Consider the following 23,612-nt stretch of genomic DNA (forward strand, 5'->3'; position numbering starts at 1 on the left):
TTCTCTTATCAACATGGTGAAGTGCATCGGCTTGCCTTGTGCAAATGATTTTTTATTGATAACAACATTGGCATATACTGATCAAAACAGGACGATACAAAAAAAGAGCCTATAGTGCAATTAAACGACTGCTTTGAACAAATGTCATTTGAACATAGCAGTCAGGCTACTGCTTCTTTGTTTTGAGCCAATTATTATTTTTTTTAATAAAACAATTGCGTTAATCGCGCGATACATTTTTTAAAGCCGTTAAAATTGGTTTTACGTTAACGCCGTTAATAACGCGTTTAACTGACAGCTCTACTAAATACGCGTGGTTACTAAAGAGCTCATTTCTGGGCCCGCACTCGTTTTCCGTCTGAAGGATCTGTCTCAAGGAGACAGATTCCTTTATTTTTTTCAACGGCCGTTAGCTTGTGCTGGAACCACAGATGATCCAGTTATTAAAACACTCCTTCATCGAGGCAGAAGAAGAAGACTCTCCTGAGCTCTGAGCCTCATCCCTGGTGGAGAACCGAGGCACGGCGGAACGTGGCGGAACGGGACCCGGTCGCGATGCGACTCCAGGACAGAACTCTGGACCCGAGCTCTCCGGGGGTCCTCCAGTCCTCCAGCGGGTTCTACTTGTGGAACAGGATGGGCTTGGCCAGGCCCGCCAGCAGCTTTGGTATGTGCACCGAGATGATCTCCGCAATCATCTCGGGGAAGTTGACCTTGGTGGGCAGCGATTGGGCCTGAACGTAGAGGTCGAAGGTGAACTGATGGAGCTTCCTCACCACCTGGAACGGGGGGCACAGCGAGAGAACACGCATAGGTATATAATCAACCCCCCCATCCCGGCGGTGTCTCGATGTACGATATCTCCCGATCTGTCGCTCAACAGCTACCGCAAGAGACTCAAAACTCACTGGTTCAGAGTTCACCTAGACTCTGCACCCTCCACCCCCCCCCCCCAACACCATCCAACCGCTCTTACACACTTATTGTATGTTTTACGGTTGTACCCTGGCCCTTAATGTACACACTTCTTGTATGTTGTACGTCCTGGCACTTAAAAATGTTACTCATCATCGTGTAGCATCTTATCCTAGCTATTTTTGTTATACGGGGAATAGGTTATCCTTGTGATTTTTAGTGCTTGGCACTTGGTACTTGGTTCTATGAACATCCTTTCTCTTCCGACGGCAGCATATTGCTTGCCTTTCTTCTGACGAATGTACTTATTGTAAGACGCTGTGGATAGAAGCGTCTGCTAAACGCCCTGAATGTGAATGTGTGAGTGAGGCAGAGCCCTCACCGCCTGAAGGGAGTCCATGAGACGGGTCAGCTGGTAGAACCTCTGGGAGCAGTTGAACTTCCGGCCGTAGTTGATGACGCGGTCCAGCTCGTTGATGTAGGTGAGGCGCAGCTCGTCAAAGTACTTCTGACTCTTCAGCCCCTCCACGGGGACTGTGGGTCAGAAGAGAGACGTGGCGTTAACAAACCTCTCTACCTGCTAACGCCAAGAGGAGCTGAACCAGTGACGACGCATGGAGCATTCTGTCGTTTCCTCGAAGGTCATTAAAGTAGACTGTGTGTTCTGAATGCTGAGGCTTGTTTTATTGGGGGGGGGGTGGGGAATAAGTATACGGCCTGTTAAACCCTTCGAGACTGACCTGTGATTAAGGGCTATACAATTAAAATGTAATTTCAATTGAACTGAGTTATACTTAATCTAAATGTAGTGCAACATCACCAGGGGTTGTTGCTTACACGTCATATCAGCGGCCTAATGCTGGTTAGATCGTGGGACAGAGAGACGGACGCAGCTTTTATATTTCCCATGCAGAGGAAACATGTAGTTAAGGAAAGTGATGAAATCCGTAATTCACTGAGTTGGAAACCTCCCGCTGAGATATGTTATATTTTATGGTCCTGTTGTCCATCCCTTTAAGGTACTCATGTTAAATGTGTTTAGACAAACTCTGAATCCAATCTTGCAGTGCCTGCGATAGTAGAGCTCAGAGAGACATCTCTTCTGATAAACAAGGACTAAAGAACACAGAGGACTACAGCTCCCAGCATGCTCTGGTGTAACAGCCCACACTAACATCCCATGTCTTTGCCTCCTCTGGTTGGTTCAGTATTAAACAGGTGAAGTAGTGTCAAAGTTTGGGGGCTGTTTGTTTGATAGAGTTTGACTCTGGTCCAGCCAGGGCTTAAATGTGCTTTTGGCCTCAATCTGTTCAGGCCTGTTTCAATTGATCGATAAGATTTGGTACAAAAAACCATTTAGTAGACAATGTGTTAGACCGTACGTACCGATGCTGAGCAGCAGCAGAGCCTTCATGCAGAGGAACTCCTCCTGGGTGACCTGCAGAAGGACAAACTCCTGGGACAGGTGCTTCATCCGGATACAGTGCTCATACATGGTGGACACGTGCATCCGGTTCCTGAGAGAGAGAGAGAGAGAGAGAGAGAGAGAGAGAGAGAGAGAGAGAGAGAGAGAGAGAGAGAGAGAGAGAGAGAGAGAGAGAGAGAGAGAGAGAGAGAGAGAGAGAGAGAGAGAGAGAGAGAGAGAGAGAGAGAGAGAGAGAGAGAGAGAGAGAGAGAGAGAGAGAGAGAGAGAGAGAGAGAGAGAGAGAGAGAGAGAGAGAGAGAGAGAGAGATGAATTGCTTGCGCATATTGCCCATGTTCATTCTGTGCTGTGACTGTGAAAGCCTCTAGGAGCAGGATGGCCGGTCAGAGCTGAGGACCGTGTTCGGGTTTGAGTAATGGGCAATATTGAAAGTGCAGATTGGGATTTGGTATCGTCGGCTTGGCGAATAGAAGGTATTATAGATCCACCAGGGACTCGAGACTCATGTTCTTATTTTTTGGATCCCAATTCAGGGAATATACTAGAGATTGACTTGTGACCTTCTCGTCAGTTGTCATTAATGAAAACCTTAGATTCAACAATACAGTCTTGTTTTTAATCAATTCATCGTTCAGTAACTGCAGTCTACACCCACCTGGCTCGAGATCATTTGAAAAAGAGCTCCTTTAATATTTACTCTGCATTGATACAGGAAGGCCAGTATTGATATTGAGTTATCTGATCAACTCCATCTCTGATGTTGGGGGACGCGGTCGCCGGAGAGCCATTTGGTTCCGATGTCCCGGACATGTAAACCCTGGTCCGCCCTCCCAGTTCCCCGACTCTACCCAGCCGCTGAGCGAAGCGTGTCGATGGAACCTGGGTCTGGGGCCAAGCGACTAAGTCTACAAACATCTGGGCCGCGTTTGCCAGGGCTACTCAAATCGGCCCAGTGCTAATGAAAACATTTCCCCGGTGCACTAGACATACCTTTTAGACCACTGGTTTAAAGTGCTAGTTATTTAAGAACCCTATGGGTTTAATTATTTTTAGGCGTGGTCAGTATCGGTCACAGCAGTTTAGTCAGGTTCTCCATGGAGGGGTTGCTTGTGGAAGGAGTCCTGGTGCCCATGGTCTGACCAGCCTTGCTGCTTTGACCTGGCTCTGAAGGGAACTAGGTCAAGTTGGGGGCCACTGCTTTAAGAGAATACCGAGGAGAAACACCTGACAGCGTAGAGACGTTACCGAAGTCCATCGTGGGCCTACGAAATACATACCGCTTGAACGGAGAGGGAGGCAATGCAGCATCAGACCGATAAATGTGAACCACTAGGGGGCACCCCGGGTGGCTCAGCGGGTAGAGCACGGGCCATTAAAGGGGACCTATTATGCTTTTTCGACTTTTATGACCTATAAACGTTGTTATAATGATTGATAGTCATGTTTAACCATACTAAAGTGTCAAATAATGACGTACATACATTTCGACGTATTCCCTGCTGACAGTCTGGGGTGGCTGTGCAGAGCGCTAAACGGTCGGGACAACGTTTGCGATTCACTTGTTCACATTTCCGGTAAATCATCTATGCAGAGGCACTCCTGCCGCGCCCCCATGCGCCTGGTCAAATCTGCCCGCGCGCGCGCGCTTCGAGGAAGGTAACCAATCACAACGGAGTTGGGTTGGCAGGAGGAGGGCGAGGGGGCGGAGAAGGACGAAACCGAGCGTTGACGGAGAAGGCTGAAAGCGCCCAGATGAGAGGAAGAGTTTCCCGAAAATCTACATCGTTTTTTGTGCATGGTTAAACATGACTGTCAATCACTATAACAACGTTTATAGGTCATAAAAGTCGAAAAAGCATAATAGGTCCCCTTTAAGGCCCGTGCTCTACCACAGTGACCCAGGATTCCTACCCGTGGTTCTCTGCTGCATGTCCTCCCCTCCCTCTCCCATACCTTCATGTCTTACACTCTTCAATAAAAACGCTAAAAACCTTAAATAACCTAAAATAATAATAATAATAAAAAAGTGAACTATACTATAATTGGTTTCCAAATAAATGTGGTTCACTCCAACTTTCTATTCATGTGAACCCAATGCCATTGCACTATCTATCGCTACTAAATGATCGACATAATGTTTTTATGTTTCTGGCCTTGCAGAAAACCAAACCCCCCCCCCCCCCCCCCATCGTACTTCTGCTCTTCTCGAGTTCTATATTAATAGAGCTGCATTGTGTGTGTGTGTGTGTGTGTGTGTGTGTGTGTGTGTGTGTGTGTGTGTGTGTGTGTGTGTGTGTGTGTGTGTGTGTGTGTGTGTGTGTGTGTGTGTGTGTGTGTGTGTGTGTGTGTGTGTGTGTGTGTGTGAGAGAAACTCTTTAGTTCAGTGCTGACTGGATAAGTGAGAGTGTGGGGGGAGGGGGTTGTTGACGTACTCGTTGAAGACCAGGTCCGGGGCGAAGTACAGCATCCTGCCGTTGACGTTCTTGTAGGACCTCCAGCCCAGCGCGAACACCATCACCCCCATCCAGGAGTGCTGGATGACGGTCATCTGGTCGTCAACGTGCATGTTCCTGAAGCCTGAGGGAACCGAGAGAACCTCAGTGAAGCATTTGGGGCAGCGACACAACCGCGACACAACCGCGACACAACCGCGCCACAACAGCATCACAACCGCAACACAGCAGCACAGGACCTGCGTTAAAGAGCCCCCATTTCAGATCCTGGTGGGACCCCAACCACGAGCAGCTTGGGACTCAACTGTAACCTTCTATACAAGTTGAGTTGTCTGTAAATATGATCTGTTTTTATGACGTTGCTTGGAGTTGAGGCATTTCATGGCCCTTTTTATTGCTTCTGCTCGTTCTCTAATGATGTGCACACAAGCACTAAGCTGGAAGCTGGAAACGTCACGGGTGGGAAAGTCGATCCAGATGTGTGACACCCCTCCAGTTCACCAGACAGTTGGTTCGATCCAGCTGTAAGGCTAATCCCTCCGTGGGTGGTCCCTCCCACTTGTGATGTCACTACTGGGTGTTGAAATGTGTGGTAATGTCTAATAAACACAACAGCTGGTGGTAGAACGGACATAAGAACAAGACCACAATGTGCATTTGAGTGCACGTATAAAAACAATGAAAACCCAATTGAGCTATCTCTTATACACAATTTACTTTTATTTCCAGTTATCTCGGGGTAATAACAAGCCCTATATCACCTTTTATAGTGTTATCACAGTCAGAATCACTGCTCTCCAATAGCAGTGAGTGATATAGAGCAACCAACCGTTGCAAAAGCACACAATTCACAATGGCCGCGGAAAGGTTTCAGCGAATACCAGGGCACTTTAGTAATAGTTTATGGGCCGAATCGTCCACCAAGAACCATAAGTCTTCTCATATTCTTGGCTATCCCCCCCCCACCTGATCTCTGCCTGTGGCCTGATAACTCTATCGCGCGTACGTCGTCACAATACCTCATGAGAGCACATCCAGAGTAGTGCTCTCATCCCTCGGGTTCAGAGAGCTAACTCCCTCTAGCTGAAGTCCTCCTGGGATCTACCCTGGAGCTCAGGGCTCTAGAGGACCTCAAGAGGTCCGGGTCAAGCACTCTGGAGGCCACTCAGCTCCACAGCACGCGATCCTATCTCCTCTCCCCATTCCTACCCTGATAAGAATGTCTGATTAGGTTGGGTTGGAAGGGTACTTGCCTGCTCGCAAAACAGTAAATCAAACAGTTTCCTCAATAACATCCAAAGCACATCCAAACAGAACTGACTCAGAGACGCGTCCCTCTGGTCTGAACAGTCTTCAGCGGAGGGGGAGCCTCTCTGTTCGCCCTGACCTGTAGTAGAGGTGAGGTCCTACCTGGCAGACCCTTGGCCCATTTGACCACCTTGACCAGCTGGCGCTCTCCCAGCTCGTTGAGGCTGGTGAGTAGCGTGGCGGCCGAGTCGGGCTGGCCGTGGTCGTGGCCGGCGTTGACCACGTCGGGCTCAATGGTCTCCAGGATGTTGAGGAAGGCCAGCTGGGAGTGCAGGTTGAGGTAGGGCTTGGGGGACATGCTGCACTGGATCAGCTCCTGGGAGCCCTGCGGCCCCCCTCCTCCTCCTCCTCCTACTCCTCCTCCCACCTCCTCCTCCGGGTTCTTCAGCTGCCCGATTTTCTTCAGCTTCCTCGCTGCACAAACAAACAAAAGGAGAAGAAGATGAAGAAGAGGGGAATCAGGCGGGAGTCTGACAGCCTCGTCGGGTCTTAAGTCAACCGCCGTTGTATTGCTTTTTTGCAAATACCCAATCCATCATAACCAAATCTGGCATTGAATAACGTTGGGGCTAACGTTGCTCGTGGGCTCGGGGTAATTTGTGAGGAACTCCTTCCGTCTCGGCATTGAATTCAGTAATCTTTCAAGGGAAACTTCTGACAATGGCGGCGCTGGTCTCCTGCTCGCCGGCGGATGATCAAATCGTTCAGACGGAGCCCTCGAACAGATGCTGCAGGCCTAGTGGAACGCTCAGCAGAGCAGGTACCCTGACCTCGTCGGGGGGAGAATGCCTCACAAATAGTTTCCCCTTCCCTCCTTTTCTATGTAAATCTCCAGCTAAAGCTGCTTTTTCGCCATAGTGCAAAAGGAGGCTTGATTAAAATATCTAATGTATTACTGTACGACTCCAGCCCCGCGGGATTTGCTTAAGTCTAGTTTTGAAAGCGTGTTTTGTGTGTGAATATTAATAATAACAATAATACAAATGATAACCAGGTGTCTGGTGAGAGGAGCGGTTGGAACGAGGGGCCATTAGACACTTCCATCTGCAGACGAAGGCTTCTTTCCATAATAGGAGCTCACGATCAGGCAGTGTGTGAGGGCTGAGGCGCTCTGCTCTCGCTCTGCCAGTCGGTACTCACACGGTGACAGGATGCCTTCTCCGTGAAACCACCTGCTTGTGTTGTTTCCTGTTAATTCAGCCTTCCACAATGTACCAGGACCGCCCTCAGCCAATCACATCCGTTTCCTTAGCAGTTAAATGCAATGCCCTCGGTAGCGCTCGTTGTGAAGTAGTCGGGCGTTACAACTGTAAATAAATCACGGTTCTACGAGCTGTTACAACTGTAAATAAATCACGGTTCTACGAGCTGTTACAACTGTAAATAAATCACGGTTCTACGAGCTGTTACAGCTGTAAATAAATCACGGTTCTACGAGCTGTTACAACTGTAAATAAATCACGGTTCTACGAGCTGTTACATCTGTGTAAATAAATCACAGTTCTATGAGGCGTTAGAATTGTAAATAAATCACGGTTGTACGAGCTGTTACAACTAAATAAATCACGGTTGTACGAGGTGTTAGTACTGTAAATAAATCACGGTTCTATGAGGTGATAATACTGTAAATAAATCACGGTTCTACGAGGCGTTAAAGCGGTAAAGGAACCGCGGTTCTCTGAACTGCTTACAGTGTTTTCTGTGCTCCAGGTTCGACGTTGACTTGGAAGACACACAAATGGAGCACAAACATTAATTTGAATATTCTACAGATTTTTACTTTATTTTAATTGTCTGTGTGTATGTGTGTTAAAATATTAGTTATGCATAGTTTTGTCTTGAAGTATAGTATAGTATTAAGTAAATTAAAGTAGAAATAATCTTTCGAGAGCAGAGTGGCTTATTAGACTCCGGTAGAGCATCACTTTGTGTTTTGTAAATATTACATTTCCAATAATAGACCTATTTGAGCTGGGGGGGGGGCGGGGGTCCCACTTCAAAGCAGCAACATCGAAAGCAGCAGATTTTTTTGAAAGAGTAATTGTTAGGTACACTATTTCCATTTCTGATCCACTAACAAACATTTCAAATGAAAGCTTTTAATTAAAAAACGCTCTATCTAGAATGTCAGGATGGATTTCATCGACAGGTTTGTGTTGACACACACACACACACACACACACACACACACACACACACACACACACACACACACACACACACACAAAGACAGGTCGACACATGTGCAGACAAACACACAGTAACACACTGATACCAACACACACACACACACACGTTGGTGTGTGGGAGGCATTGATGCCATTATAAGTGTGTGTGTGTGTGTGTGTGTGTGTGTGTGTGTGTGTGTCGGTCCTATATTGTCAGTGTGTGTGGAGTGATAATCTAAAAGGTATCTATAATTAATTCTCCAAATGAATATCCTCTTAAAGTTTGGAGATGCAGAAGTTCACAAAGATTAATTGACGTACTTTGGATTTCAACTGACGGGGAAAAAAATATTACTTTATCATTTGGTAAAATAATTATAAGGAGGCGTGCTCCATTCACGTCGTAGATGCCAGTCATGTCTCACCAGTAATGCGTTAATCATTGTTCCAAATTAAACGCTGAAGGCAATTCTTAGCTGTTCTTTCTGCAATTTTAAGTAAAGACGCCAATTCCAACAAAGGTGCTATTGGCGTGTAATCAGATCTCAATTTCAGTCCCAGGAGCTCTGCGTCTTAATCAGCTAATCAAGAGCTTTATTACCTGATATTAAAATACCACTACCAGCATTTGTTTGAGCGTTAATATCACTATGCTATTCATCTGTGTGTTTACATTTGTTTCACATAAAGTTTTAAAGAATAATTCTGTCTCACCTACTCTTGAGTGATGTACCGATTTTGTCTCTCAAAAAGATACATAAAAGTGCAGGCGAGAGACTTTAACTCATTTTTTTCCCCTCTCCTGCACTACTAAATAATATCACAATTTCCTGTGCGGGACGCAACAAGTGCATTACCGGCGCTCAGCGAGAACTTAAGGTCTAAGAAGCCTCTCTTCCCCTAGACGAGGTGTGCCTCTTTCCTGACATTACATCGCATCCCCACCCATCTCCTCCACAGGTGCTTGTCAGGCACTGGTGGCGAAATTACCAGCGTTTCTGCTGCTTCAATTCACATGTCTCATGAAAGCTTTGTGCTTTGAGGCACAATTTTCACTGTTAACAGAAGGAGAAAATGGAAGGGAGCGAAAATTGAACACAAGCCTCAAATCAGACAACCACACGTCAATCTCCCACGAGGAGTGGGGCTGGCAGCGGCGAGGAGGAGGAGTAGGGGGAGGAGTAGGGGGAGGAGTAGGGGGAGGAGGAGGGGGAGGAGGAGGAGGAGCAGGGAGGAGGAGGAGTAGGGGGAGGAGGAGGAGCAGGGAGGAGGAGGAGGAGGGGGAGGAGTAGGGGGAGGAGGAGGGGGAGGAGTAGGGGGAGGAGGAGGAGGAGCAGGGGGGGGAGGAGGAGGAGTAGGGGGGAGGAGGAGGAGCAGGGAGGAGTAGGGGGAGGAGGAGGAGGAGCAGGGAGGAGGAGGAGTAGGGGGGGAGGAGGAGGAGTAGGGGGAGGAGGAGGAGTAGGAGGAGGAGGGGGAGGAGGAGGAGGAGGAGGAGGAGGAGGAGGCAGGGGGAGGAGGAGGAGCAGGGAGGAGGAGGAGGTGGTGGGCAGTGGCCGGCTGTACCTCCCAATGTCATCCCCGCCTCGAAGCACTTCTTCAATCGGCAGGACGGACAGTTCTTCCTCCTCAGCTTGTCGATGGTGCAGTCGTTCCGGCTGGCGCAAAGGTATTTCTGTTTGCCTGGACCAGAAACCACATGGAAAAACCACCTGTTAACTGGGAGCCCACCACAGTAAAACCACCTGTTAACTGGTAGAAACCACAGTAAAACCACCTGTTTACTAGTAGCCCACCACAGTAAAACCATTAACTGGTAGCCTACCACAGGAACCACAGTAAAACCACAGTCGGACAACCAATAACTGGTTGCCCAACAGTGTAGCGGTAGAGACAGACATCTGTTTGACATTTGATGATTCATTTAAATTCTGCTTCAATGCCGTGACCTCCATGGCCGGTGGAACAGGCTTTAGTCGAGGTGTTGGAACCACCAATAAACCGGTTTTATGCCGATGGGATAGATGATAATGATGAAGATTCTTTGAAGCAGTTTTGAGAAAATAACGAGAGTGACCAACATGAAAGGGAACTCCAAAGTACCAGAGACATTTCATAAATACCAAACCAAAGTAAGGGCCTCATAAGAACATAATAAAACCTAAATCGAGAGTTGATCTACACTTCTTGAATACTGGGCTGTAACCCTTACTAATGAGAAATATCTTCCTGGCCGCGTTCCACCCCTGCTTTTTAATGTTCAGAGTTCACCTAGACTCCGCCATTACCCCCACACCCCTCTTATGCCGCGTCTCCCCTGCAGGGTGCGGTACGCTTCGCCTCAGTCCGGTAGGGAGGGGGCGGTATAGCCCAGCTCAGGTCCGAGGTCGCGTTTCCACCGCCGACGGTACCCTTTGTGGTAGGCCGGATGTCGATCGCCGCGGCAGCTACGTAAACATCGTAAACAACGTCTTCCTCCCCAAGAATGCAGAGGAACGTCTCCTCCTCCTTGTTCGCCCAAGCAAGCGTTTTTTCGCGACATGTTCATTGTAAAGAATAATACCTCGAGGCGTTTGTTTGTTTGTTTTTTATCCCCACGTCGCCCGGAAGTGACGATTCTGTTGACCAATCAACGGAGGGGTTGTGTAGCTCGAATTTTCCGGCACCCTTTCAGGCGTCTCAGTACCCCAACGGAGGAGTACTGAAGACGAGGGCAAAACGAGTACGGCTCAGTCCGGGTCACGCCCACTTTTGGCGGATGGAAACGCAATCCGTACCGCACCTTTTGCGAACCGTACCGTACCGCACCCTGCAGTGGAAACGCGCCATCAGGCACTTATTGTATGTTGTACGTCCAGGCACTTAGTGTACGTACTCATTGTGTGCTGTAAATCCTGACACTTTATGTACTCACTTGTTGTATGTTGTACGTCCTGTCACTTAAGAATAGTACCTAGCATTGTGTAGCATCTTATCCAGGCTATCTTTGTCGTCTACGGGGAATGGGTTAACCTAGCGATGGCTAGTGCTTGGCACCTGGTTCTAAGAACGTCCTTGCTGTACCGACGCCTGTTGCGTGGTCGGGGGGGGGGGGGGGGGGGTCCGGGGATCAGTGGCCCAGGAGGGTGGGGGGGTGGGGGGTGTTGCTGGTGCTCAGGTGTCGGGTGCCAGTATGGAAGTCTTATTAGGATTTACCTTCGGCGGCTCGTTTGAAGAAGACCTTGCAGCTGCCGCAGGTGAGCGCCCCGTAGTGGCACCCGGAGGCCTCGTCGGCGCAGATCAGACACGTCCGCTGGGGCGGGAAGAAGAACTCCATGGGGAACATGTGCTCCCGGCCGCCGTCGAACCTGGACCACAGAGACACCCGTTACCCCTCGGAGAACCGGGTTCCTTTAGAGCTCTAACGTCTCAAAGAACCGGGGTTCCCTTAGAGCTCTAACATCTCAATGAACTCGGGTTCCTTTAGGGCTCTAACATCTCAAATTACCGGGTTCCTTGAGAGCTCGTAACACCTCGGAGAACCGTGGTTCCTTTAGAGCTCTAACACCTCGGAGAACCGTGGTTCCTTTAGGATTCTAACACCTGAGAACCGTGGTTCCTTTATGGCTGTAACACCTCGGAGAACCATGGTTCCTTGAGAGCTCTAACACCTCGGAGAACCGTGGTTCCTTTAGAGCTCTAACACCTCGGAGAACCGTGGTTCCTTTAGAGCTCTAACACCTCGGAGAACTGTGGTTCCTTTAGGGCTCTAACGCCTCTTAGAACCTTGATTACTTTAGGGTTGTAACAACTCGGAGAACCATGGTTCCTTAAGAGTTTAGCACCTCGTAGAACCGTGATTTATTTAGTTTTAAATCCTCATAGAACCGTGGTTCCTTTAGGGTTGTAATGCCTAACTGGATTGGTTGAGGTAATCTAGGTTGTGAAGGCCAGAACCAGAGCCACTCTCCGTACATCAAAGCACAGGGCTGTGCAGGTTAGGCGTCAATCAACTCTCAGCCGAGAGGTCCCCGGTTCAAAACCCCATGTCCTCAGTGGACCTCATCAACCACACAAATTCACCGCGGGTCCCTTTGGTCGACCAAGTCTATTAATTCTACACACATTAATCCAAACGTGCGAAAGGGAGAATCTGTCAGACCCAGCATGAACCGAGAGACAGGGTGGGGGTGTGGGGGGGGGGGGGAGGGATGTAGGGATGTAGGGCGCAGGGCGTAGGGCGTAGGGCCAGGGTGGGGGCAGAGGAACAGAGTGTGGGAATGAAGCCGCCACCAACACAAGGACAACAGGTGTGGGGGTGGGGTGCGGGGGGGTGGAGTAGGGGGATGGTGGTGGTGTAGGGGGGGTGGTGTTGGGGTCGGGGGTGTCTCACCACAGCCTTGGCCTTGGGGGGCTGTGTGCCTGGACGGACCACAGACACAAGCGGCCCATTGAGAGTCAGGATCTGTGTGACGCGCACCAGGAGGATAGAGCATAGCAATCTACTTCTAATGCAACGACTACTACTACTCTACTATTACAATTACTACTACTATACTATTACAATTACTACTACTATACTATTACAATTACTACTACTATACTATTACAATTACTACTACTATACTATTACAATTACTACTACTATACTATTACAATTACTACTACTATACTATACTAGTACCATTACCACTACTACTACTACTACTATACTAATACAATGACTATACTATTACAATTACTACTACTATACTATTACAATTACTACTACTATACTATTACAATTACTACTACTATACTATACTAGTACCATTACCACTACTACTACTATACTAATACAATGACTATACTATTACAATTACTACTACTATACTATTACAATTACTACTACTATACTATTACAATTACTACTACTATACTATTACCATTACCACTACTACTACTATTATTACTACTATACTATAACTACGAAACAATTACAATTACTACTATACTACTCCTATTACTACTTATACTACAACTAATACTACTACTGCTAATACTACCAATAAAACTATTACTTTTAATACTACTATTATAGTAATACTACTACTGCTATTATAATAATACCACTATTAATGCTACTTTTTATATTAATACTATTATACTATATCATAGTTCTACTATTATTAATAGATATACTATTGATAACTACTACTAATACACTATACTATAACCATGGTGGAGGAACCCATGCTGTACCCAGTACACACACACACACACACACACACACACACACACACACACACACACACACACACACACACACACACACACACACTCCAAGCGCGCGCACTTTGAGTAAGGGAGGGAGATTAATTCTGATTAATTAATTATTAGGGAGGGGTATCAACAAGCCGTTTCAACAGGACCTGTCGGAAAAATCTGTACTTTCCCTGCACACCGTGATGCGTTCCGATGTGAGACTTGTATTTACTTGATAAGGATGCACCGTGTTGAAAGCCACATGGCGGTGTGACTGCAGACGACTCCCCGCCCAGCTCCGAGGCAGAGCGCGAGGGAGGGGGAAGGTTCTGAACGCAACACTGTGTCCTAATGCCCGCGGCTCTGGAGAGCTCACAGGCACCGTCTCGCACTGAATTATAACCAGCGTCTGTTCGTCATAAAACACACCGATGGGAGTGAGGGATAATTACTGCATACTCGTGGCGTAGAAGGCACAAACAAACTCGCCACGGAATTAGCACACTGATGGTGGACTTAGTTCGATAACACTGTTTTGATGAAGTTTTTTAATAGTTTGAATGTGCTTTTTTGTTGCTCTACAACCTTAAGTTATCGGTCCTGTCAATTTGAGTTAGAGTATTTAAAGTTAGGGTAAGTTAGTCATTTAGCACTCTTCTTTTCTCTAAACGCCTTGTGTTGAATTCACTCCTGATTAAGGAGCAGGTAGGGGTTAGACAGTACAGAGACAGGTCATTAAGGAGCAGGTAGGGGTTAGACAGTACAGAGACGGGTCATTAAGGAGCAGGTAGGGGTTAGACAGTACAGAGACGGGTCATTAAGGAGCAGGTAGGGGTTAGACAGTACAGAGACGGGTCATTAAGGAGCAGGTAGGGGTTAGACAGTACAGAGACAGGTCACTAAGGAGCAGGTAGGGGTTAGACAGTACAGAGACAGGTCATTAAGGAGCAGGTAGGGGTTAGACAGTACAGAGACAGGTAACTAAGGAGCAGGTAGGGGTTAGACAGTACAGAGACAGGTCATTAAGGAGCAGGTAGGGGTTAGACAGTACAGAGTCAGGTCATTAAGGGGCAGGTAGGGGTTAGACAGTACAGTGACAGGTCGTTAAGGGGCAGGTAGGGGTTAGACAGTACAGTGACAGGTCGTTAAGGAGCAGGTAGGGGTTAGACAGTACAGTGACAGGTCATTAAGGAGCAGGTAGGGGTTAGACAGTACAGAGACAGGTCGTTAAGGAGCAGGTAGGGGTTAGACAGTACAGAGACAGGTCGTTAAGGAGCAGGTAGGGGTTAGACAGTACAGAGACGGGTCATTAAGGAGCAGGTAGGGGTTAGACAGTACAGAGACAGGTCATTAAGGAGCAGGTAGGGGTTAGACAGTAGAGAGACTGGTCATTAAGGAGCAGGTAGGGGTTAGACAGTAGACAGGTCATTAAGGAGCAGGTAGGGGTTAGACAGTAGAGAGACTGGTCATTAAGGAGCAGGTAGGGGTTAGACAGTACAGAGACAGGTCGTTAAGGAGCAGGTAGGGGTTAGACAGTACAGAGACAGGTCATTAAGGAGCAGGTAGGGGTTAGACAGTACAGAGACGGGTCATTAAGGAGCAGGTAGGGGTTAGACAGTACAGAGACAGGTCATTAAGGAGCAGGTAGGGGTTAGACAGTACAGAGACAGGTCATTAAGGAGCAGGTAGGGGTTAGACAGTACAGAGACAGGTCATTAAGGAGCAGGTAGGGGTTAGACAGTACAGAGACGGGTCATTAAGGAGCAGGTAGGGGTTAGACAGTACAGAGACGGGTCATTAAGGAGCAGGTAGGGGTTAGACAGTACAGAGACAGGTCACTAAGGAGCAGGTAGGGGTTAGACAGTACAGAGACAGGTCATTAAGGAGCAGGTAGGGGTTAGACAGTACAGAGACAGGTCGTTAAGGAGCAGGTAGGGGTTAGACAGTACAGAGACAGGTCGTTAAGGAGCAGGTAGGGGTTAGACAGTAGAGAGACTGGTCATTAAGGAGCAGGTAGGGGTTAGACAGTAGACAGGTCATTAAGGAGCAGGTAGGGGTTAGACAGTAGACGGGTCATTAAGGAGCAGGTAGGGGTTAGACAGTACAGAGACAGGTCACTAAGGAGCAGGTAGGGGTTAGACAGTACAGAGACAGGTCATTAAGGAGCAGGTAGGGGTTAGACAGTAGACAGGTCATTAAGGAGCAGGTAGGGGTTAGACAGTACAGAGACGGGTCATTAAGGAGCAGGTAGGGGTTAGACAGTACAGAGACAGGTCATTAAGGAGCAGGTAGGGGTTAGACAGTACAGAGACAGGTCATTAAGGAGCAGGTAGGGGTTAGACAGTAGACAGGTCATTAAGGAGCAGGTAGGGGTTAGACAGTAGACAGGTCATTAAGGAGCAGGTAGGGGTTAGACAGTACAGAGACAGGTCATTAAGGAGCAGGTAGGGGTTAGACAGTACAGAGACAGGTCATTAAGGAGCAGGTAGGGGGAAGACAGTACAGAGAGGGGTCATTAAGGAGCAGGTAGGGGTTAGACAGTAGAGAGACTGGTCATTAAGGAGCAGGTAGGGGTTAGACAGTACAGAGACAGGTCATTAAGGAGCAGGTAGGGGTTAGACAGTCAGACAGGTCATTAAGGAGCAGGTAGGGGTTAGACAGTACAGAGACAGGTCATTAAGGAGCAGGTAGGGGTTAGACAGTACAGAGACAGGTCATTAAGGAGCAGGTAGGGGTTAGGGGCTGCCTTGCTCTTGCATGCCTGCAGGAATGCGTGCGGACATTACGGAATGAACTCATTTAAAGGTTGTGAGTTGAGAGTTTGAAACCTGCTCTGGCAGACACAAACTTTATACAAATGGAAAAAGCATTGAAGAGGTGATTAATGTGTGTATTATTATCAATCTTAAAGGTTTAATTGGGCTGTTTGGGCTCGGTCAGCAGTCAGCCTCGCGGGCTGTTGTGCGGTCGTCTAGGCAGCGTGTCATTAGCCCCTGACAGCTCCGGAGCGGCCATGACAAAGTGCTCCGGTCGGGAGGCTCTGGGCTGAAGCGGGGCTCTTGATCGTACTGTAGAGCGCGTCTCTACGACACGTCGGGACCTGGCCGCCACTCTGCGATCCAGACATGTGAAAGCGTTAGCCGTCGCGGCGTTACCTCCTCCCAATTACAACCAATTAAAAACCCCGGGTCAGCTCCAGTTCCTCGCGGGGAAGTCGGCCCGGAGCTCAGCTCAATGAGGGCCGACGACGTTAGTGAATTGAATTAGCAGCGTCAATTAAGTTTAGCACAGTCGGTGTTAGTCTAAGGGCTGACCTGTTATATTATACTGTGCGTGTGTGAGCCCGTGCGTGCGTGAGCCCGTGCGTGCGTGAGCCCGTGCGTGCGTGCGTGCGTTGGGTGTGTGTGCACGTGGCTGCGTGCGTGCGCCCGTGCATCGATGCGTGGGGGGGCGTGCGCGCGCCCTAAACCATAACGGTGATTATGGTTCAGTCCCCATCGTAGTCCAACCAGTCCGCTGGCACTAGCTCTGATCCTGCCCTCCGTTCCTGCCGGCTGGCCCTTCACTCACCCCGTGGCCGAGGTTCAGGCCGGAAACATGTCGAGTCATTGTTGGCCAACGCTCTAAAGTGAGCGTCTGCTCGGCCCCGCGGGCACCGAGCCAGACGGTACAGCAAACAAACCCTCTCTGGTTGTGTCTGGAGCGGGCCGCGCCGGGTTCCAACCCTGCCCAACCCCATTCCATCCCAGTGACCTGAAGCCACGCCACCGTCACACCTACAGTTGGCCGGGGATTTGACCCTACGACATACCTTTAAACTGTAGGATGCTGTTGCCACGCATCATTAACATTGGTCACGGGGGGGAAAAACTAATGTTTTTCTCTCTCATTGCACTGTGTTGGAATAAGAGGGTGTCAAAAGTCTGTAGACTCCACCGCAAAAAGTCAAATTCATAATTTTAACTGTCAACAGAGAACCAGATAAAAACCAGGTTTAACCAATGTTAAGGCTCGCTAAAAGCATGAGGAGGATAAACAAGGTTAAAGCCAAGAAGACATGGATGGATGAATTAAAAGAACACAGGCTGTTTTATGAATGTTCTGAGGCCAAACCAACGGGCCAACATCGAGAAGGACTGGCTAATGTACTAAACACATCTCCCTCGCCTTCTAAAAACAGTGGAACACACTAGCAAAATATCCTACATGTCAGCTTAGATCAGAAGGTAGAGCGGGTGGACTCGTAATCCGTAGGTTGCTATTTCAATCCCCGGCCCCTCGCCCTCACTGCTCCCGACGCGCTGGCTGTCGTCTTGCGTGGTTTTAAACTGAGGCCCACGGGTCTTCTGGAGTCGAACGCACAGTGGCTTCGTTCTGCGCTCAGACGCACACAGGAACCGCCCGCCCAGTCTCAGAGAACCAGAGAGACCGGAGACAACATCAGACAGGAATCTGGGAACCTGAACGCAGAACACGACTCTGCGAACACCATCGCCTAGACAACCATAACCCCCACCACCAACTATCCACCACCACCACCGCCATCGCCTAGACAACCGTAACCTCCACCACCACCAACACCATCGCCTAGACAACCATAACCTCCACCACCAACTACCCACCACCACCACCACCACCACCACCATCATCGCCTAGACAACCGTAACCTCCACCACCACCAACACCATCGCCTAGACAACCGTAACCTCCACCACCACCACCACCACCAACACCATCGCTAGACAACCGTAACCTCCACCACCACCATCGCCTAGACAACCGTAACCTCCACCACCACCATCGCCGCCCTAGACAACCGTAACCTCCACCACCAACGCCATCCCCTAGGCAACCATAATCTCCACCACCACCACCCCACCACCACCAACACCATCACCTAGGCAGCAAAGACCTCCACCACCACCACCCCTAGAGCGAGGATAGGAGGGTAGGAGCTAGGAGTGAGGCTAGGTTGTTAACTGCACATCACATCTCCCGAATCAACACAACCACCTCCACCCAAAACCATTAGCTCTACCCTGAACACCACCACCAAAAACCATTAGCTCTACCCTGAACACCACCACCAAAAACCACCACCCTCCCGACCACAACCACCTCCAGTCCCCCAACCCTCAGAGCTAGGCTAGGAGCTAGGAGGGAGGCTAGGAGCTAGGAGGGAGGCTAGGAGGGAGGCTAGGAGGGAGGCTAGGAGCTAGGAGGGAGGCTAGGAGCTTGGAAGGAGGCTAGAGGCTAGGATCTATGAGGGAGGCTAGGAGCTAGGTTCTAGGAGGGAGGCTAGAGGCTAGGATCTATGAGGGAGGCTAGGAGCAATGAGGTAGGTTAGGAGCTAGGTGCTAGGAGGGAGGCTAGAGGATATTGTGGAGGTTTGGAGGGAGGCTAGAGGCTAGAGGCTAGGTACGAGGAGGGAGACTAAAGGCTTGGAGGGGGGTTAGGGGGGAGGCAAGGAGGGAGGCTAGAGGGAGGAAGGGGGTCAGGGGGGAGGAGTGTGTCTTGAGTTTGGGAGAACTATGCCTGGCCTTCGGAGCATGTCTGCGGGGGCGAGCCGACTCTGGGAGAGACCTTGGTCTTGGATGGTGGGGCGCAAACGGTGAAAGACGAGGGGACAACGCTGAATTTGAATTCTGATTTCAGAGCTGATTTTCGTTCACGCATGCAGAGATTACCGTTGTTTGGCACTTTGTGTGCCCATTAGGCACACATCAAACCGGTTAACCCTCAGGTGTCAGGCAAACATTCAGAGTCGTTACCGTCTGGGCCGTTTGTGTCTGGTTGTGGAGGATACACTTTGCTGTGTCGCACCCTTAATAACCTGGGCGCGCTAAACCAGGACGTCTCTGTGAGTGTGAACCCCTGAACCCCGAGTCCTCGCATGCATTCCCGCTGCACAGAGGTTGGTTTCGGAGCCGCGTCTGTACCAGAGCAACCCGGTCAGCGGTCAAACTGTTGCTGTTGGATTTAGTGGTCTAAATCGTATATATTCTATAGTTAAAAAAAATCATTGAGAAGAGGCTGGATTATGTGGAGCTCAGAGTCTCTTTCCAGATGGACAAAGGGCGTTGGGGGATAAAAAACATTTTAAAAAGGCAAACATTTCAAATGAATTGTGGACAGCTCAATATCAATCCCCAAACACAAAAACACCCTCTTGTTTTTGTTGCAATGTGAAAGGAATTTAAACAGAGAAAGTATACATGTGTGATGTATGATGCATCTGGGGTTGATATTATTGGGGGAAAAGTATCTAACACATATTTGCGTTAGGAGTGAATAAGAGACAGGGAAAAGGTTTATGTGGGAAAATGCTTTTGTTTTGCTCAACGCATTTTCAAGCAACGCTTGATTGCAGAGAATTTAAACACAAAACGACAGTTGAAGGAAAACAAGAGATGTAGGAATTTCCCCTAAACCGAACGGAACCGGATCATCATTTCTCTGATGTGCAGTCGTCCCTTCAAGCACTCTTGTGCCAACAACAGACACACGGCACAGAAGGCTGTCCAGAATGGGCTTTTCTAATGTTGCATATTTTTTTCATATTTAACATACAATTTTTGATTTTGAAAAAAAATAAAAAAATTCTGAAAGTGTAGAATGGTAAAATATAAAAGTACCAAAAGTGTTGAAATAAACAATAACACATTGCCTAGAAGTATTGCCTTGAACATTTGTTAAAATACTGAAATTCATACGCAATTGTGTCTACCCTGAAACACTGAAATAATATTCCATATTTCCCTGGCAATCATTTCATAATGTGAGGTTGAAGATGAGCCGGTGGACTATCGGGGTCATTAATGTTATTTTTTATGTTATGAATGTTAAAGTTAATCCCTTTCTGAAGCGCAAGTTTGATTCTCCCCCCAGCGGCATTTGGTGCCAGAAACATTCAACACTCTTCAGACAGAAACCATTAATGTTCGATCACTCAATTGTCCTCAAAGGCACTCAAATGCACAGTATTATTGGGATATTAATACAATATTGTTAAAATTAAATTATTGTTATAACATCCGCTGTTATAGACATTTCGAGCTGAATTCTTAAACTGCGACGATAAGTCAAGTTGAAATTGTATACATTATATTGTTATATATCTGTGTGTGTTTGACGGTGTGAGCCTCACCGGGGTTCGTTGTAGGTCGCGTCCAGCCAGCCCCCCACCTCGTTCTTGATGTAGCCGGGGTTGGGGTAGGGCGGCCGGGCCAGCGTCCCCCCAGGGTACCACTGCTCCGGCCCCGGCCGCTCCCGGCGCAGCACCCCCCTCTCGTACGGGTCTCCCCCCAGCGCGCCGCTGCCCCCCAGGCTGTGCGTATTGACGCACTGCCTTGGACCCGGGTACGGGCCGCTGCCGGTCCCGTCGTAGCTGTAACTAGTTCCCCATAACGCCCCGCTGTGGACCGCCTCGGACTTGATCTTCACGCTGTACTGCTCCTGGAGGTAGTCGACGTACTTCTCCTCCAGGGCTTCCCCTCCGACCTCGCGCCCCGCTCCCGGGGGCAGGTAGGCGTTCGGCTGTCTCTCGCCGCCGGGCGGCCCGTTGTTGGGGTAGTGGGTGAAGTTGGCGGCCGTGTGCGGCGGGCCGTAGGGGTAGCAGGTCCCCTGCTGGGCCGTGTCCGTAGGGTCCATCTCTTTGGAGGAAACGACGTCGAAGTCCTCCTGCGGTCCGTCCAGACACCGGGCGGAGAGCAGGTGGTGCAGGCTCGACTCGTCCTCGGGACTTTTAAACATTTCCACCAGTTGCTGGTCGCTGTGCGGGTCGCTGTTGGCGCATCTGGGGCGCTGGGCTGTCTGTGAGACCCCAAGCAGGTAGTCTCCGCGGTGCTGCTGCTGCTCGTTCCCCGGAGAAAACTGACCCAGACCCGGGTCCGGGTCACTCATGTCGTGGGAGTCCCCGGCCAGCCCCAGGGACACGGACACCGCCTTGCACAGCTCCCGTGCCGTGTCGGAGATGGAAGCGCAGGCGGGGTTGGAGCAGTTGATCCGGCCGGCCGCCTGCTGGCACGCCGCCTTCTCAATGGCCCCGCCGCGGTGCTGCAGGCGGCAGCGGTCGGGTCCAAGGACCCCGGGTCCGGGGGCAGGGTCCCGGCCGGGTCCCGCGGCATAGTCCTGCACCAACACCACCTCGGCTCGGTTTCCGGTCGAGCTGTTTTTGACCAGATGCACTCGTCTCGCCTCAGTGTCGATCGTCCTGGGACGGCTCCTCACGTCGCTCTCCCCCCTAACTTTTCCCGGCCATATTTTGCTACAAACTAAATGTCGGTTGATTTGGCTCATCTCCCAGGAGGAGGCGGATGGACGGTGGGAATTGTGGACTTTGAAAGCGAAAAAAGTCCAAAGATCTCCGGGAAACGGTTGTGTCGTGTCTCTGTGCTGCGCTCGACTCCCCGCTCAGGGGAAGGGGGCTGGAGGTCCGCGGGAAAAGTAGGAGTCCCTAACTGCGCTTGGTCTCCTCCTGGTCACCTCTCGGTCTCCTCCTGGTCTCCTTCTGGCTTCCTCCTAATCAGCTACTCTCCCCTTCCTAGTCTGGGGAACCTGGCTAGAATATTTACCAGAAAAACCTCTGTGATTTCTGTGCGTAATCTAAATAATTCCGGTGGTACAAAATCTGTTTATTGTGAGCGGGGCGACGGGGGGTGACGTTTCCTCGTGGAGCCGGTTGAGGGTTCGTCCAGATGTCTGCAGTTCTCTGAGGACTCAGGTGGAGGCGGCAACTTGATGAAGTTCTTCTTCCGTTTGCTACCTTCTGACCCGAGCAGGGGCGGCCCCAGCACATTTGGCGCTCTAGGCGAGCTTCACTCCTGGCGCTCCCCCCCCCCTCCGCAAAAAAAAGAAAAAAAAGAATAGTTTGTTAATTCCCCACGAAAACTGAATTGCAACCTTGAAAAAATGTTTTGCCCTGTAACTGCATTTCTTTCACATAAACACAACAACGATCGCAACGATGAACAAACATTAATTCAAGAATAAAATCCACGGAGGAAATGGCAAGCCTGTGCCCTGCTGAACTACGCTCCGACCACGCCCCCCTGTGAGACGGTTTATGGACACATGCCCCGTTTTGGGAAAGTTCACTTGACTAGTTCAGTTCATAGTTCACACATTTTAAAATGAACGAGTTCAGTTCATAGTTCATTATTCAAAAGTTTGAAATAAGTTCACAGCTCTCAATATGTTGCGAGCTATAATGTTCTACATCTCTATATGTCTGCAATACCGCTCTCGGCATGGCATCTAAGCAATTTCGGCGCTCTCACACTTACCAGGCATTGACAGTAGCAGACTGTACAACACTGCACATACCTGCACGTCATCTTCCCAATCGCCTGCTGATGGCTGGCAAACAACAATCTTAGAAGGTCTAAGTCACTTGTGGCACATATTATTCACTTATTTTAAGCCATCAATCTACATGAACAAAATTAGCCGAAATGGAATAAAACGAAATTTACCAAACGGAAACAGATTTTTTTTTTCAGGCGAGATGACACAAAATCCATTCGCTAAATTTGACATACAACACTTGGATTTTTACCAGTATTCCTCATTGTTGACAAGTTGCCGTGTTTGTCTTCCTTAAAGGGTGTACTATGCAACGAGTAATATATTTGAAGTGCTGTTGCACTGGCTATGGTCGTTATACAGTGCGCCCCTATTTCTTTTTATATAATGTAGAATAAATGGACATATCATTTTTGATATACCAGCCTCTGTAAAATCTTGAAATAACTATATGACAGGGAGTAGGACAACTTTGATTGAGGTACATATTTTCTTCTTAACTCAACTAAAGTGCCCGAAGCAATTCACGCATTCATCAACCTTTCCTATTTGGAATTCATTATAGGCAAAGAACAGGATTTAAAGATTTACCTTTCTCCTTTGCACGTTTCTCTTCTTCTTCCTTTCTCTTCTTCTTAAATTGCGCCCCGGATGGCTTTTGCCTCTTCATTTTCTTGATTTCGTTCTTGATTCTCGATTCTTGAAAACACTCTAACCAAACGCCTTATAGTACTAGCATGTTCTGACGAAACCAAGGAGGTAGGTTCCCCTTCCGTTTTCGATTTTTGGCTCATTTTACCCTAATGTTAGATTTATTTTTT

The 23,612-nt window shown here is 48.9% G+C and overlaps 1 protein-coding gene across 1 annotated transcript; it reads right to left on the reverse strand.

The window, feature by feature from the left end:
• Positions 1-309: 309 nt before the first annotated feature.
• Positions 310-22,229, reverse strand: LOC132461059 (androgen receptor-like). The gene is made up of 8 exons (XM_060056111.1): positions 20,636-22,229; positions 11,461-11,612; positions 9,832-9,948; positions 6,203-6,514; positions 4,772-4,916; positions 2,302-2,432; positions 1,298-1,449; positions 310-779 (listed from the first exon to the last, which is right to left on the reverse strand). The coding sequence occupies exons 1-8, from the start codon at positions 21,784-21,786 to the stop codon at positions 621-623; spliced, it is 2,319 nt and encodes a 772-aa protein (XP_059912094.1). The 5' UTR covers positions 21,787-22,229; the 3' UTR covers positions 310-620.
• Positions 22,230-23,612: the final 1,383 nt, after the last annotated feature.

Source organism: Gadus macrocephalus, chromosome 7 (assembly GCF_031168955.1).
Source record: "Gadus macrocephalus chromosome 7, ASM3116895v1".
Taxonomy (NCBI): Eukaryota; Metazoa; Chordata; class Actinopteri; order Gadiformes; family Gadidae; genus Gadus; species Gadus macrocephalus.